Source organism: Suncus etruscus, chromosome 17 (genome assembly GCF_024139225.1).
Source record: "Suncus etruscus isolate mSunEtr1 chromosome 17, mSunEtr1.pri.cur, whole genome shotgun sequence".
Classification (NCBI taxonomy): domain Eukaryota; kingdom Metazoa; phylum Chordata; class Mammalia; order Eulipotyphla; family Soricidae; genus Suncus; species Suncus etruscus.
Window position 1 is genome coordinate 64,845,053 of NC_064864.1, and position 15,195 is coordinate 64,860,247.

At 41.9% G+C, this 15,195-nt stretch overlaps 1 protein-coding gene across 1 annotated transcript in view; it reads right to left on the minus strand.

Moving 5' to 3' along the window:
• Positions 1–15,195, minus strand: part of CACUL1 (CDK2 associated cullin domain 1) — an 81,592-nt gene that overhangs the window by 2,696 nt on the left and 63,701 nt on the right. Inside the window, exons 6-7 of the mRNA XM_049764506.1 lie at positions 8,249–8,338; positions 6,636–6,774 (exon numbers count right to left, since the gene is read on the minus strand). Of these exons, the coding sequence (XP_049620463.1) occupies positions 6,636–6,774; positions 8,249–8,338 (229 nt within the window). The remainder of the gene's footprint in view (positions 1–6,635; positions 6,775–8,248; positions 8,339–15,195) is intronic.

Below are 15,195 nucleotides of genomic sequence, written 5' to 3' on the forward strand. Positions count from 1 at the left end.
AAAATTCCCACAGGCCCTATTCCTCCACTCTCCATCCTACTTGCAATGACATGTTTAAGATGTTTCTTATCTCTGCCAACCTGAGTATCAGTTCCACTGGCAGGCGCTCTGGTGCTAATTCATTCCAGTGCACAAAGCAATGTCTCTCATGCTGCAGACAGTAGTTACTCGCTGAGTTAACAAATCAAGACACTGATTTGTAAATGGCATTTACAGATGGTTTAGTAATGTTTTATCAAGGAATTATTTTTTATTGATTTTGAGTGATCTTCCAGACAACCAAACTTTCCCCTGTTCTTTTTTCCAGTTATGTCTAGGACTGGAACTGAAGTCTGAGCGACTGATAGGAAAAGAACATGCAACCTCTGGAGGGTGGTTTCCACGGAGAGAAAAATAGCCCCCCAAATTTAGCCCAATGAGCCTCAAGCAGCCTGCTCTAAGAATGTGCGAGTGCCCTTTACACTATAAAAAAGCAGTGAGGGCCGAGTGAGATAGCAGAGGTAGGGCATTTGCCTTGCACGCAGAAGACTTGGGATGGAGCTGGGTTCAATCTCTGGCATTCCATATGATCCCCCAAGCCTGCCAGGAGCAATTTCTGAGCACAGAGCAAGGAGTAATGCCTGAGTACCACCAGGTGTGACCTAAAAATCAAAGGGGGGGGGCAAAAAAAAGCAGCAAGAACCTCACTACTATTTATCCTGCCCCTTCCAATGACAGCAAAGAAATTAGTGCTAATCAACATAATTGGATATTAAAGTGTATAATCCACCATGACTGTGATGTCCACCCCTCTGGGATTAGATAAAACAGGTAAAAATAACAGGAGAAAAACACATCCATGAAAACTAAGTGGAAATACGATGTGGAGTGGGCAAGAGGCTGCAGCAGACTTGAATTAGCTCTGCCACAACATGAAGATAGACACTGTGCTAGAAGCCAGACCTATGATCTTAAATGGAAAGGTGCCAATTCGAGAGAGTCTCACAGCTAAAAAACAAAACCAACACGACTTCATGGGGTTTTAATTTGTTCCCAAAACCCAGGTGACACTCACGCAGAAAGAACACTACCTTTCAGAGATTCTTGGCACCCCCTAAAGAGGATGGCAGGCCATTTCCATGGTTTACCCCACCTGAGCGTACGCAGTAGGGAGTTCCCCATAACCACAGAGTAGAGACCAAGTGTCCTCCCTCAAATCTTACCATCAGCTCAGACAGGTAGGCAGCAGGGAAAGTGTTGCTCTTAGTTGACAGGTTAACCTGACTCCCAGGCTTCCCTGATTTTCATGCACCAAGCTCCCTAACTACATGAACCCAGTGTCTGTGATTGCATTCTTAAGGCACTGGGTCTGTCTGACACTCTCCTTGCAGGATTTCAGAAGCTCCAAGAAGTCTTAATCTGTGTTATGTTGAGACGAGAGCTACGTATTCAGAATTCCCTGCTTTATGTCTGTAAATGGAATATATTTCACATAAAAAGTAGCTTGCATCTACGAAACATCCAAGGTCTTTTACAGCAACAGCTGGAAGCAGTCTTCTACCAGGAAAGACACTATCAAGGGTCTGACATCGACCCCCTAAAAAGAGACTTCCGTTTACACTGAGAAGACTTGACAACATCAATGACCTGCTCTATAGGACATGGTTCTCTCTAGTGCCCCTTAAGTGTGAGGTGAAACGAGAGGAAGCTATGCACCATCCTGACTGCAATATGGGATATGCAGACTCCAGGATCTTTAATACAGAAGCATGATACCAACAACAGAGTCTATGTGAGGAATGGAGGTGTATTGCCACTACAGACGATGACTCGAATTGGACAAACTAATACGCCTGGAGCCTAGAGTCAGTCCTGTGCCAGGAAACTTCAGGGTTAGGGTCTCCTTGTATTTAGACCATAATTTGTCTTTCCATGTCCCTTATGTTTTGATGGGCCTATGCAAACAAATGCCACTTTAATACCATTTTTTACTATGTTCCCTTGACTCTAATTCTTAAGAAAAACAAGCCACTAAAACTCTCGAGGTTAACTTAAATTAGTTTGTATGTACATGGAACTAGAGAAATGTACTTTGCCCCCAATGTGTAAGGAGCTACATAAGTATAATGTCTTTAGATTATATTGTGTGCTGCTAAGAAATAGTATGTACTACAACTGGGGATTTGAAGGACAAGGAATTGTATTATACATGGGTTCAGTTTTGTTTTTATTAATGCTCTTTGGCTGAAAGTTCAAGGCTGGGATATCGATGGGACTACCGAGAATTCTGTTTATGGGTGATTGGGCTTCCACTGTAACTTTACCCTGTCCTCTTCTTTACATCTTTGTTGTCATAATTAAAATAAAAAAAGAAATTAAAAAAAAAAGTAGCTTGCAATCTCAGCAGCAATCCTTCACTTCAGCATAAATGATAAAATGACCATTTATATAAGAAGAGTAATAAAATTTTTGTTAAATAGCCATTCCTCGGGCCGGAGAGATAGCATGGAGGTAGCATGTTTGCCTTGCACGCAGAAGGACGGTGGTTCGAATCAGGCATCCCATATGGTCTCCGAGCCTGCCAGGAGCGATTTCTGAGCATAGAGCCAGGAGTAACACCTGAGCACTGCCAGGTGTGACCCCACCCCAAAATAATAAAAAATAAATAGCCACTCCTATGTTTTCGATTTGTTTTGTTTTGAGTTTTGCTCTCAGTGGACATCTCCCCACCCCCACCCCCCACCCCCGATCGTATGCAAGATCAGGCAGAACAGCTCAAGGGCAGCATGTGCCAGTCCAGGCAGCAGGCATGACTCTCACCTGCCCAGCACAGGTGAGGGCCTAGCCTTTCTGGTCCATTTGGACAGTTCAGTGAAGGGTGGAAAAAGCCTGAGAATATCCGTTTGGGCACGGCACACATACAGAATCATTTATGAAGCAGACTTTAATGCTCATAGGAAGGATGTAGTAATAAAACTGGCCATTTAATCTAGAAAGGCTCAGGCCAGTTTGTAAAATAAAACAGTCAAGTTTCATTACCACTTGAAATATTTATATCTAAATATTTAACCATTTAAATTTAAATTTTAGGCAGAAGTGGTTCAAAAGAATTCAACTAAAGGACACACACAAAAAAATTCCCATTTACTTAGCATTACTGGGAAATAAGGCATTTTTGTACTAAGCCATTCCTATACAAAGGCAGTGAAAGGTCCAGGAGTTATGGAAGGGGTCGGTTGCTCATCTCAGCCTAGTCATATTTTACAGAGGTTCCACACTACCCAGGTTCTCTTTCTCCACTTTCAAAACCAGGAGTAGGAAAATTTCTCTGGAAGTGTTTAAGTAGTTCCACACACGACTGTAGACGGTGAATTCCAGATGGCACCCTGAGAAATTCACAAGAGCTACTAACTTCCAACATATTTCATAGAAATAAAAGCTTTCAGAAGACTTCAGTTTTTCAAAAGATACCAAAATGTTCATCGTAGGAATGAATAAAAGCACAAAAGATTTTAAATTATGGTGAGTCTACACAAAATATAAACATTTGTACTCATTATTTTACACTTATTTAAGAATTAAGGAAAAGGGGCCGGGTAGGTGGCGCTGGAGGTAAGGTGTCTGCCTTGCAAGCGCTAGCCAAGGAAGGACCGCGGTTCGATCCCCCGGCGTCCCATATGGTCCCCCCAAGCCAGGGGCGATTTCTGAGCACATAGCCAGGAGTAACCCCTGAGCGTCAAACGGGTGTGGCCCAAAAACCAAAAAAAAAAAAAAAAAAAAAAAAAAAAAAGAATTAAGGAAAAAACTTGTAAAATATAAACAAGCCAGAAAGAAAAATATCATGGTACAGTTAGTTACACAAAAACATGTGTAAAGCTACCACAGGCAGGACTGGGGCAACAAATAGTCCAAGGGATATGGAGTTTGCTTTAAATGTGGCCAAGCTGGACACCCCGGACGGACGGTTCCCTGAGTACTGCCAGGAGTGATTCCTGACTACAGAGCCAAGAGTAAGTCCTAAGCACCACAGCGTGTGGCCCTAAAGCCAATCAAACTAAACAAAAAGTCACTCCAAGCAAAGCCAATTTGAAAAAAATAACTCTTTAATATCTCAGAGCAAGAATCAATCTCACTACAGGCAGAACTTTGAGAAACTAATAATCAAATGGGGGATGAGATGGGGGGGATGAGCAAAGAACATAAACAGACCATTTTCAGAAAATGAAATATAGGAGTGGCGATTAGAAGGGACACTTGACTTGCATACAACTAGTTGGAGCTCAATTCCGGGTACCTTATATGGTCCCTGGAGCCTGCTAAGTGATCCCTGAGCTAGAGCCCCAAGCATGGGAGGGAAAGGGAAAATAAAAGGCAGAGGGAAAGAGAGAGACAGAGACAGAGAGGAGGGAGGGAGAGAGACAGAGACAGAAACAGAGAGAGACACACAGAGAGGAAGGAGAGGGAAAAAGACAGAGACACAGAGAAGAAATACAAGCTAGGCAAGAGAGATAGCACAGCAGTAGGGTGTTTGCCTGGCATGCAGCTGGTATGAGATGGCGGTTCAAATCTTGGCATCCCATATGGTCCCCCGTGCCTGCCAGGAGCGATTTCTGACTGCAGAGCCAGGAGTAGCAAGTGCCACAGGGTGTGACCCAAAAACTAAACAAACGAAAAGAAATACAAGCAGGGGCCAAAGAGGTGGCGCTAGAGGTAAGGTGTCTGCTTTGCAAGCACTAGCCAAGGAAGGACCTCGGTTGATCCCCCAGCATCCCATATGGTCCTCCCAAGCCAGGGGCAATTTCTGAGTGCTTAGCCAGGAGTAACCCCTGAGCATCAAACGGGTGTGGGCCCCCCCCCCAAAAAAAAGAAAAGAAAAAAAATACAAGCAAAGGATAAGGAAGCTGGAGAGATTTTAAGTACAGGTCCTGACCCCAGTAGATTCCCAGGCATCACATGGCTCCCCCGAGGATCTGGCCCTAGGGAATCCAGGGAATCCCAGTTACACAGGCTGAGTAGTCCTGTGTTCTTGGGTCCTCACACTGAACCTCCTCCACCCAGGTTGCGTGGGAACCGCTGGAAGGGGCCCCCAGATGCCCTTATGCTATTTGGTAGGACCCATCTTCCAGAAATGTAAGCGTACTCTTAGCTTTACCCATAAGATAAATGGGAATTCAACCAACTCTGAGTAATTAGTTTTCATCTGCTTGATCGGCAGAAACCCAAAAGTTAACATCCTCAACAGACAAACCATGAAGATACTTTCTAACTCTGCTGATGGCACAGCTGATAGAGAGCAATTTGGCAACTTTAGTCAGAACTCTACTGCAGCTACCTTGAGCTGGCAATTCCACTTACGGGAACAGATTCTCCACGTGTACCTGCAGTAGATGATCTAATGTGGATGCGCACAAGGTTATGCAGTGCAATGTCCTCAGGACAGCAAAGGACTGGAATCACTCTTGATGCTATTGACCAAGACTGATTAAGCCAGTTACAGCATTTCAACATAATGGGGTACATAAGAAAAAAAAATAAGAGCATATACTTTACTGACCTCAATGTATTTATTTATTTATTTTTAGGGTCACACCCGGCAGCGCTCAGGGTTTACTCCTGGCTCCACACTCAGAAATCGTTCCTGGCAGGCTGGGGGACCATATGGGATGTTGGGATTTGAACCAATGACCTTCTGCATGAAAGGCAACGCCTTACTTCCATGCTATCTCTCCGGCCCCGACCTCAATGTATTTAAAAACTTTAACAAACTGAAAATAGTCACCTTGTACAATAGGAAAAGGCAGAAAAAGAGGGAGAAGCTAATTCATAGAAATTAATAAATATGGGGCCCAAGAGAGAACAGACTACTCTGCTTTCTTCCCTAGTCTCTGCTGACATGATCTTGATCAACAGTGGTACATTCTGAGGTTTCAGCTGATCTTAGGATCATGAGAAAAATTCTCACCCAACCAGTTGTGGTTCTATTTATCCTAAGTGAGCAGCCCTGCAGTCCTTCCACCACAGCTTCCCTTTAATATCAAGAATTCAAATGAAAGGAGATGTGAAAAAGCACTAAGAGTAAAAATTATGAAAACACAGGTATTAAGGCAGCTGCTGATGATCTGGTAACATAATAGTGTTTTCTCACAGAGCGTCATGTTTTATGTAATTTATTTCAGTAAAAAAAATATGTATTTTATAAGATTTTCTTGGATATAGGTATAATTTTAGAAAAGTCTTGTAGAGGTAACACATACAAAGAGACACTTTACTTTTTTGAGGAAACAACTAGAATTTCAGGCAAAGTGAAAATATGAAAACAGAATGTTAAGCCTCTTTCTTACTCCTAAAACTAGTCATTTGGTGGTTTATTCGTCGGAGCATATACATCACACTTCTATAATTCCATATGTTCAAGACAAAAATTGGAAGAGTTTTGGGGACTACAAGGTGTAAGTCTCCAGCATAAAGAAACCCACTGAGTGGTGAATGGCTGCCATAGAGCCAGACCCCAGCTGTAGCCCACCTGAGATGGGGACAATACTTCCCGCATCTGGACTTGCCTACCATTGATTTCCATTGCAGGAATCTTAGCATCCCCCTCCCTAGACCAAATGGGGCTAAGGAAACACCTTTTATTCTGAAAGGTAATAACTTGCCTTGTAAAACCGTTCTGTATAAGTTCTCTCTGAAGTTTCTGATCTTGGGCAGCATATTCCGAAAGTTCAGATTCCACTGCCGGAGGGAGAATGTTTGGAATAAATTTAGAAAACAGAGTTGGAGCCATCTGAACCCACTCTGCAAAGGAAGGAAAAAGCCATTAAGAAACTCACATAGATTAAATGGGAAAGTGACATTTTCTTTTGTTCAGAGGACAAAAAATGTACATATTAATCCAGACTTAAAACAGGAAAACTAGTGCAATCTCCTTATTTTCTTCATTATGACTATTATCATTCTCAAGTACCAGAGACTGAACTCAGGGTCCCACACATAGGCATGCACTCCACCACGGAGCCCAATCCCAGCTGTAATCTCATTCTCATCTGTTGGTTTGTTTTTCTGGTTACTCCTGGCAGTGTTCATAGCTTACTCCTGAATGGGGTCAAGGATCACTCTTGAGGGTGCTTGGGATACTATCTGAGGTACTGAGGATCAAACCTGTGTTGGCTGGATGTAATGTATGTGCCCTGCCCACTGTACTAGTCCTTCTGATAAAGAACAGATCAAGAAATTAAATTTTTCTCTCTCCTATAGTGAATTTACAGTCTAGAGAAGGCAAAGGTTCATACTGTATGAATTAAACAATATTTAAAAGAAAAATCCCTAGAGAACTTTTTAATAGAACTTATAGAAAATTCTGAATATGGAGAAAAACATAAATGAGACAACCAAGGAATTTTGAGTGGGAAGAAAAGAGTTTGGGGCCCGGAGAGATAGGCACAGTGGCGCTTGCCTTGCAAGCAGCCGATCCAAGACCAAAGTGGTTGGTTCAAATCCCGGTGTCCCATATGGTTCTTCCCCCCCCCCCCCCCCCCCCCCCCCCCCCCCCCCCCCCCCCCCCCCCCCCCCCCCCCCCCCCACCCCCCCCCCCCGTGCCTGCCAGGAGCTATTTTTGAGCAGACAGCCAGGAGTAACCCCTAAGCACTGCCGGGTGTGGCCCAGAAACCAAAAAAAAAAAAAAAGAAAAAAAGAAAAGAGTTTGGTGGAAATACCAGCTCAAGTAATCAACATCAATTAAAACAATATGTTGATACAAGAGACTAATAGAGGTAGCAGTAAATAGACATAAACAGAAGTGCCATAATTTACTAATCATGCTTTTAAAGACACTGATGCTTTCAAGTTTGGTTCTGCTACCTTATCTCATGCCTCACAGAATCATTATGAAATGAACTTTATCAATATCCAAGTTTGATGTAAGTTATGTACTAGGACTAAAAAGATGGAGTTGTGAATATGTATGTAGAAGCTGGTGTAGATTTGCAGTGTGGAGGAGAAAAAAGGAGAAACACTGCAACACTGCAACAAGAGAGATTTGGAACCGAACAGGAGAGTAAACTTTCCTAACTTCTATAATTTATTTCTATTTCCCAAATTCACTGTCTTACTAGTAGAGAAAGAGAGCCCTGAGTCCCAATGATAAATACCTACTCGATATTTTTGTTCCAGCAAATCCAAATAGCACACGGCTTTACCACAGTCCTTCTGACAGGACTAGAACTGCCATAAGCAAACAGTTCCAACCCCGACAGGAAAGATGGATGTTTACCTGGTCTGAGGGTGTACAGGCCTTTCACGATATTTGCCATAGTTGATGGTGTGACCTGAAATGGTGTTGACTGAGCTTCTAAAAGTAAAGCTGAAATATAAAGGAAAAATGAGTTAGAAACATGACTGAAATGACTTGTTGTTCAGGCTCGTTTATTGCTACCTCTCCCAAAGACCAATGAATAAACAGGAAGAGAACAACCTGAGAGAATATCAAGTTATACTCTCAAAAAGTTTTATTTTTTCAATCAAATGCAGCAGCACTTCCACTGAAGGAGTAAATATGTGCAGGCCTGCTGAAGCTCTAATGAAAATGATTGGATTCACTGAAGTTCTGGAACCAACAGTATTCATGGACTTAAGTGAGTGGGCAAATACAGTGCTTCCCATTAAGTTCATGACTCATTAAATCTCCATCTGAAGAATAAAACGTTCTGTCAATTTTTAAATGAACCCCCTTCTATGTCCTCCTTTTCCTCCCAAATCACCATTATTTGGTGCTTCTGGAATTTTATTAGAGATATATTAATAGTGACTTTAGTAGCTGCAGTCAAGTATTCCAGTTCCTTTGCTCAGAGGTAAGACAGCGATCATGCCAGTTCACCCACCCCATTTTCACAGTTCCATTAACAGTCGGTCTAGACTGAACAGGCCAACAGTTTTCTTTTAGCAGTCTATTTCCACACAAATATTCTATTTAAACATTTTTAGATGGCTAAGGATGATTCCCCTTAACATCATCATTAATGGGTACAAATAACTTTCAATATTGAATGCAGGGATGGCCAATCTTTATTTTTCGCCAAGGACTATTTGAACATTTAGCACACATCATTCATGGACCACACTACATAGGCAGGTGGGCTGCAGGCAGCTAATGAGGAGCAAGCGTGTTTGGTTTGTCATATACCAGAACTAGATCACAGGACTTCATGGGCCTTAAATGGACAGCTGGACATTTCCTATCTCTGAATGAGTGGGCTCATCTTTAATTTGTCAAACACCTGTATTTTACTCACCCCACTTTGTATAATCTAATCAAAAGTCAAATTTGTAAAACCATATAAAATGAGTAACAGCTGGAGTAAAGTTAGAAAATACTGAATAGATGCTAAGCTTCCTTATTTGTTATTGATTAAATCTCCTAATATTTAGTCCATTTAAGAATTATAGCCTCACACTTAATTATCATGTACTTTCTCTTACAGATAAGGAAATTGAGGCAAAAAACAAAACACCCAGAACAAACCCTCCAAAGTCATAGAGCAGCAAGGACAGCAAGATCCAAGATCCTGTGTTTCACCAGAAATCCTATATTTTTGCTAGGTTGACCTAGTCCACCACTGTGGAAATGCTGATTTTACATGTAAATTGGTGCTAGTCTAGGATTACTCTCAGGATTTTCTTTCCAAAGTAACATCATTTAGATTTAGAAGAACCAAAAGGATCGGCCAACAATCCCACCAATTCCCTCACCGTGGTTAGGTGGGTAGACAGAAAATGGTCAGGGTGAGGTCACGAGTTTGTGAGACAGAAGGAGACTGGAGGCCTTGGTAACAGCCTACCTGGCAAGAGGAGTCTGGCAAGGTTCGGTCCAAACTTACAGCAGTAAAACACTTGCTGAAGTTTTGACAACACACACACACACACACACACACACACACACACACACACACACACACTTACAGCAGTAAAACACTTGCTGAAGTTTTGACAACACACACACACAAACACACACACACACACACACACACACACACACCTCAGTCCCAGGTGACCACCAAGTAAACATTTCTTAAGCAATCATTATAAAAACCATCTTTAAGGGGCCAGAGTGATAAGGCATCTGCCTTGCCAGTGCTAGCATAGGACGGACCACAGTTCGATCCTCCGGCGTCCCCCAAGCCAGGAGCGATTTCTGAGCGCATAGCCAGGAGTAACCCCTGAGCGTCACCGTGTGTGGCCCAAACAAATATGCAAAAAAATCTATTAAAATTCACAGCCACCAGCACCATGATAATTTACAATTACAATGAAAACCATGGGAAGTAACAAATATTGTCAGGGTTTTAGAATAACCACCCTCCCCATCTCACCCAGGAATCCCTGCGAGTTTGGGACAAGTGGGAAGAAACAGAAAATAAAGGAAGTCTGAAACCATCTGGGAGTGGCCACTCCAGAGACTGCAGCAAGGGAGCAATCACCTTGGCTAAGCCCCTCCTGTCAGGCGATGGCAGCCATCACCATACTGGCACCTACAAATGCAACCCCACTACCACCAGTGATGAAAACTGGCAGTTGGACCTCTGCTGGCTGGCTATACACTATCAGTTTTCAGTTATTGACCAGTTGGTGGGACTTGGACATCACAAAAGCTGACAGCAGCAGTCATTAGGAATCTGGGCTAGAGCACAGGCCAGCTGGACCCTCATGCTACAGCAGCCACACAGTGCTGGTGACCAGAGACCCCAAGCTGTCAAGAAGGTGCACACAACTCAGGCCCAAAGGCCCAAAGGTCATGCAAATGTTCAATGCTTAAAAGGCATCTGTGGCTGCCAGAATTCATTAGAATCACATGGACCAGCCTGATCTTACAAATGGGCACACCAGCCAGCTAGAACTCTGGTGACCAGAGGCAACAGGACCAGGCAATCATCATCCTAGAGACCAAGAGGCAACAGAAATAACAAAAAGCAAAACCCAGAGAAACTCAGCAGCACCTGTAGTTAAAACAACAAACTCAACTACATCAGAACTTTCTAAGTTGACCAAGGATGATTTCAAAGCAACAATCCTCTCACTGTTAACTTCACTGAGAAAATCACAGGAAGAGTGAATAAGTAAATTAGAAAGAAAACTGATGAGGGAAAAAAACGATAATACTCATTCAAATACAAAAAAAAAAAATACAGTAGCAATAGCAGACCTATGGAATGAAATGAAATAAGCTGAAAAATTCAATTAGTGCCTCAAAGACAAAGTAGACAATATCATAAAGAGGTAACTTTTCTGTTGTGATTTTTTTTGCTGTTTTGTTTTATTTCGTTTTGTTTTCGGACCACACCCAGTGACTCTCAGGGATTACTCCTGGTTATGCACTCAGAAATTACTCCGGGCTTGGGAGACCATATGGGATGGCAGGGGATGGAACTGAGGTCCGTTCTAAGTTAGCACATATAAGGCAAACATCCTACTGCTTGCACCACCGCTCCGGCCCCTCTTGTGATTTTTAACTCTGGGGAGAGGCATCCCACATAGTGCTCGTGGGCCTCGGGATTCCTATCAGAGCTCCAGAGCTACTCCTGACAATGCTCTGGAGGTTATCTGATGACAGCAATTAAACCTGGGTCAGATGTACAACCAATGAACTATCTCCCAACCCCTAGAAGAGATTTCTTTTAATGAACAGAATTTGATACCTCCAATAAAACTGCAAAATAAATAACCTGATGCCTCATAGAAAATGAAAAAAAAATTTTTTTAAATACCAATAGATGAAATACAGCTGATAAGTTCCCCAAAAGAGACATGCACTGATCCTGGAGAGGCTCAGACTACCAAACAAAATGAACCGTAATAAAACATCAAGACACTGTCTTCAAAATGGCAAGAATCAGAGGCCAGAGCAATAATACAGTATGTAGAATACTTGCCTTGCATGCTACCAGACCAGGTTCAATCCCAACATCCTACATCCTATCTGCTCCCAAGCCCATTGGGAATGATCTCTGAACAGAGAGCCAGGAATAAAACCTGAGCACCACCTCTGAACATGTGGATCCCCACCCAAAAAAGAACAAGTGCCAAAAAAGATTCCTCAAAGCAGCACAATACACAAAGACTCCAGTATGAGGAAATAAGGCACTGTAAGACTCAAATAGGACTTCTCAAATGAAACTCTACATGCAAATTGAGAAGGGAATGATATAGTCAAATTCTAAATAACAATAAAAGTTCAACCAAGAATCCTCTACCCCACAGGTTATCACTCATATTTGAGGGAAGGATTAAAAACATTCCCAGGCAAGTAACAGCTGAGGGCAGTTCTTGTCAGTAAACTAATTTTACAAAGAATACCAAATGTCTCCTATGAAAATCAAGGCAATTCCATTTGCAAGCAGAAAAATTCGTAGAAGTCTTAAAAAGATGCAAAGATAGAGTGTACATAAGGGAATCACAGACAAGGTTCTAAACTTATGTGTCTTCAACTTAAAAGTGGAAATGAACAAAGGACAAATGTAAACATATGTCAATCTCGAAGCAAAATCACTTAAAAAAAAGTGAGGAGGGGCAAATGGAAGCAGGTTATTTACCCCCCAAAAAACCCACAAAAACCGATCAGATTATTACTTGCACAGGTTCAAAATCAAAGTAGAGAAAATAAGAAAATGCAAAGAGCAGAAACATCAAAAATTTCCATTAAAATAAAATGGGTACAGGGCTGGAGCAATAGCACACCAGGTAGGACGTTTACCTTGAATGCAGTCAACCCGGGTTCAATCTGGGTCCCTCAAGCCCACCAGGAGATATTCCTGAGAGCAGAGCAAGGAGGAACCCCTGAGTGCTATCAGGTGTGGCCCAAAATAAAAATAAATAAATAAAAAGGTTACAAAACTCTTTCATATTAGTATTTTCTTAAAATGTCAATGAATAAAACTCACCTATCAAAAGGCAGAGAGGCTGGATGAATGAGGATATAAAATCCAACCCCCTGTTGGTTACAATGACACTGGAACAGCAAACTCAATACAAAAATATGAAAGCCTTCCTTCTGAGATCAGGCACAAGGGTGTCCATTTTCTCCACTATGTTTCAATTAGTTTTAGAAGTCCTCACCACAACAACTGGGAAGAAAAAGAAATCAAAGGCATCCAAATTGGGAAAAAAAAAAGTTAAATTATTGTTATTTATAGATGAAATAACATGCATAGAAGACCCTAAAGACTCCACTAAAAAAGAAACCTCAGAAGCAGTAATATAGTCAAGTGGCAGCCTATAAAATTAATACACAAAACAGTGCATTTCTGTATGCTAGCAACTAGAAGGAAAAGACATTTTAAAAGAACTCTACATGACCCTTCTCACACACACACACACCCTAAATGCGAACTGTTACATGCTATCGGATTCAGCTCCAAAAGGACCCACGGCTCAAGGACACTACCTGATCCCTTACTGCTGCAAATTATTTCTCAAACTCAACAAGACCACAGTGTAGGATGAAAAGGTGCCCTGGATATCACCTCCACTAGAATATCTCAAAAGACTAAATGGGGATACCTATATTTCCTGTGTATGTTTAATACCTCCATAGTAATACCTCTTAGTGTGTTAATTCCCAAATTTAAAGGTAGCCTCCTCCATCCTTTTTATTTCTTTAATTATTTTTAACTTATTTTTTATTTATTTCTTCTATTTTCTATACATATATATTTTTTTCTGTTTTGAGGATTCTGCCTGGTACGAAAACCTAGAAGAAAATGTCTTGCTTGGGATAAAAGCTCATGTCAAAACCAGGGCACAGAGATTGTGTAGCCTGAGATTCTTACCCCAAAATGCAACAGCAATATAATAGGCACCATTTCCTTTTGCAAACGCATACTAAAAAAGGGGAATTTTATGTATAGAAACAAGCTCTTATCTACTAGAGATAAGAACCCATACATTTTAGAAACAAGCACTAATCTACTAGGGATAAGAACTCATACACTTTACAACACAGGGGCACCTCCCACGTTGAACATATGTCATGTGGACCCAATTTAGATTCCAGGTGATAAGACAGCATCCAACCCTGAACCCTAAATCCCAAACATAGAACCGACACAGTTCTCCACAATAGCTCCAGGAATCAATCTCCCTCTGGGACATTCTTAATACTGCTCTGACAACAACATGTGCAGGTTTTGATAAGACATCCTGACAATGATGAAACGGCAACAACGTGGTCTAAGAGCAGGTTGTCTTACCTCACCTCCTAACGATAAGATGAAATCAGAAGATATGTCATCCTTTGATTTGTATAAAAGCCAAGTTCGCTATCTACAGAAGACTGACTGTGACAACCATGACTGGGCAGAACTTATCGTGGGATCAATAAAAAAGATCCTAGTCTAGGCCTTGGCCAATGATCTGTACAACCACCAAGATCTCTAATTCCAGAGGTCTGACTGAAACAACTGCAACTGAGAAGATCTTCTGGAAACAATGGAAGACTCTCTCCTAGGCTTCGTCCTACGATTGGCACAAAAACCAAGACCACCAACTACAGAGGACTGTTTAAAACAACAGGGATGGAACAGAACTCCTAGAACCGTAAAGAAAGACTCCATCCTAGGCTCCATCCTTTGACCGGTGCAAATATCAAGATCTCTAGCTACAGAGGCATGATTTTATCATCCATGACGAAGCGGAAAGTTTCCAGACATCACAAAAGGATCTAGGGGAGAGTAAAAGAACATGTACAGAGCCTGTAGTTATTCCCATGACGGTATACTTCAAGGGCGGAGAAACCCTGTATCTCCCAGTGGTTGGCAACCTTTTTTTTTTTTTCAACTGAGCCAAATCTCGCCAAAACCACGACTGAAATTTATTTTGAGAGCCACACAGGGCGCGCACTGACAGAGGCTAGGAGAGAGTCCTGACTCCTGGAGCGGCCGCCCGGCACACAGAAGAGCCAAATTAAAAGTGGAAAGAGCCACATGTGGCTCGCGAGCTGCAGGTTGCCAACCACTGTCTTAGGCCAAAGGAATTCCCTTTCTAATCTCCCCCAATATTTACTGTGCCTATGCCAAAAAAAAAGAGAGAGAGAGAAGCACAAATTAATTTTTTTTTGGTTTTGTTATGTTATTGTTTGTTTTTTCCTGTGTGTGTGCTTTGTTTTGTTTTAATTTCAGTATCGTGGTTATTATGTGGTTGTTGTTTTTATTGCTGTGGTGCTTTTTGAGT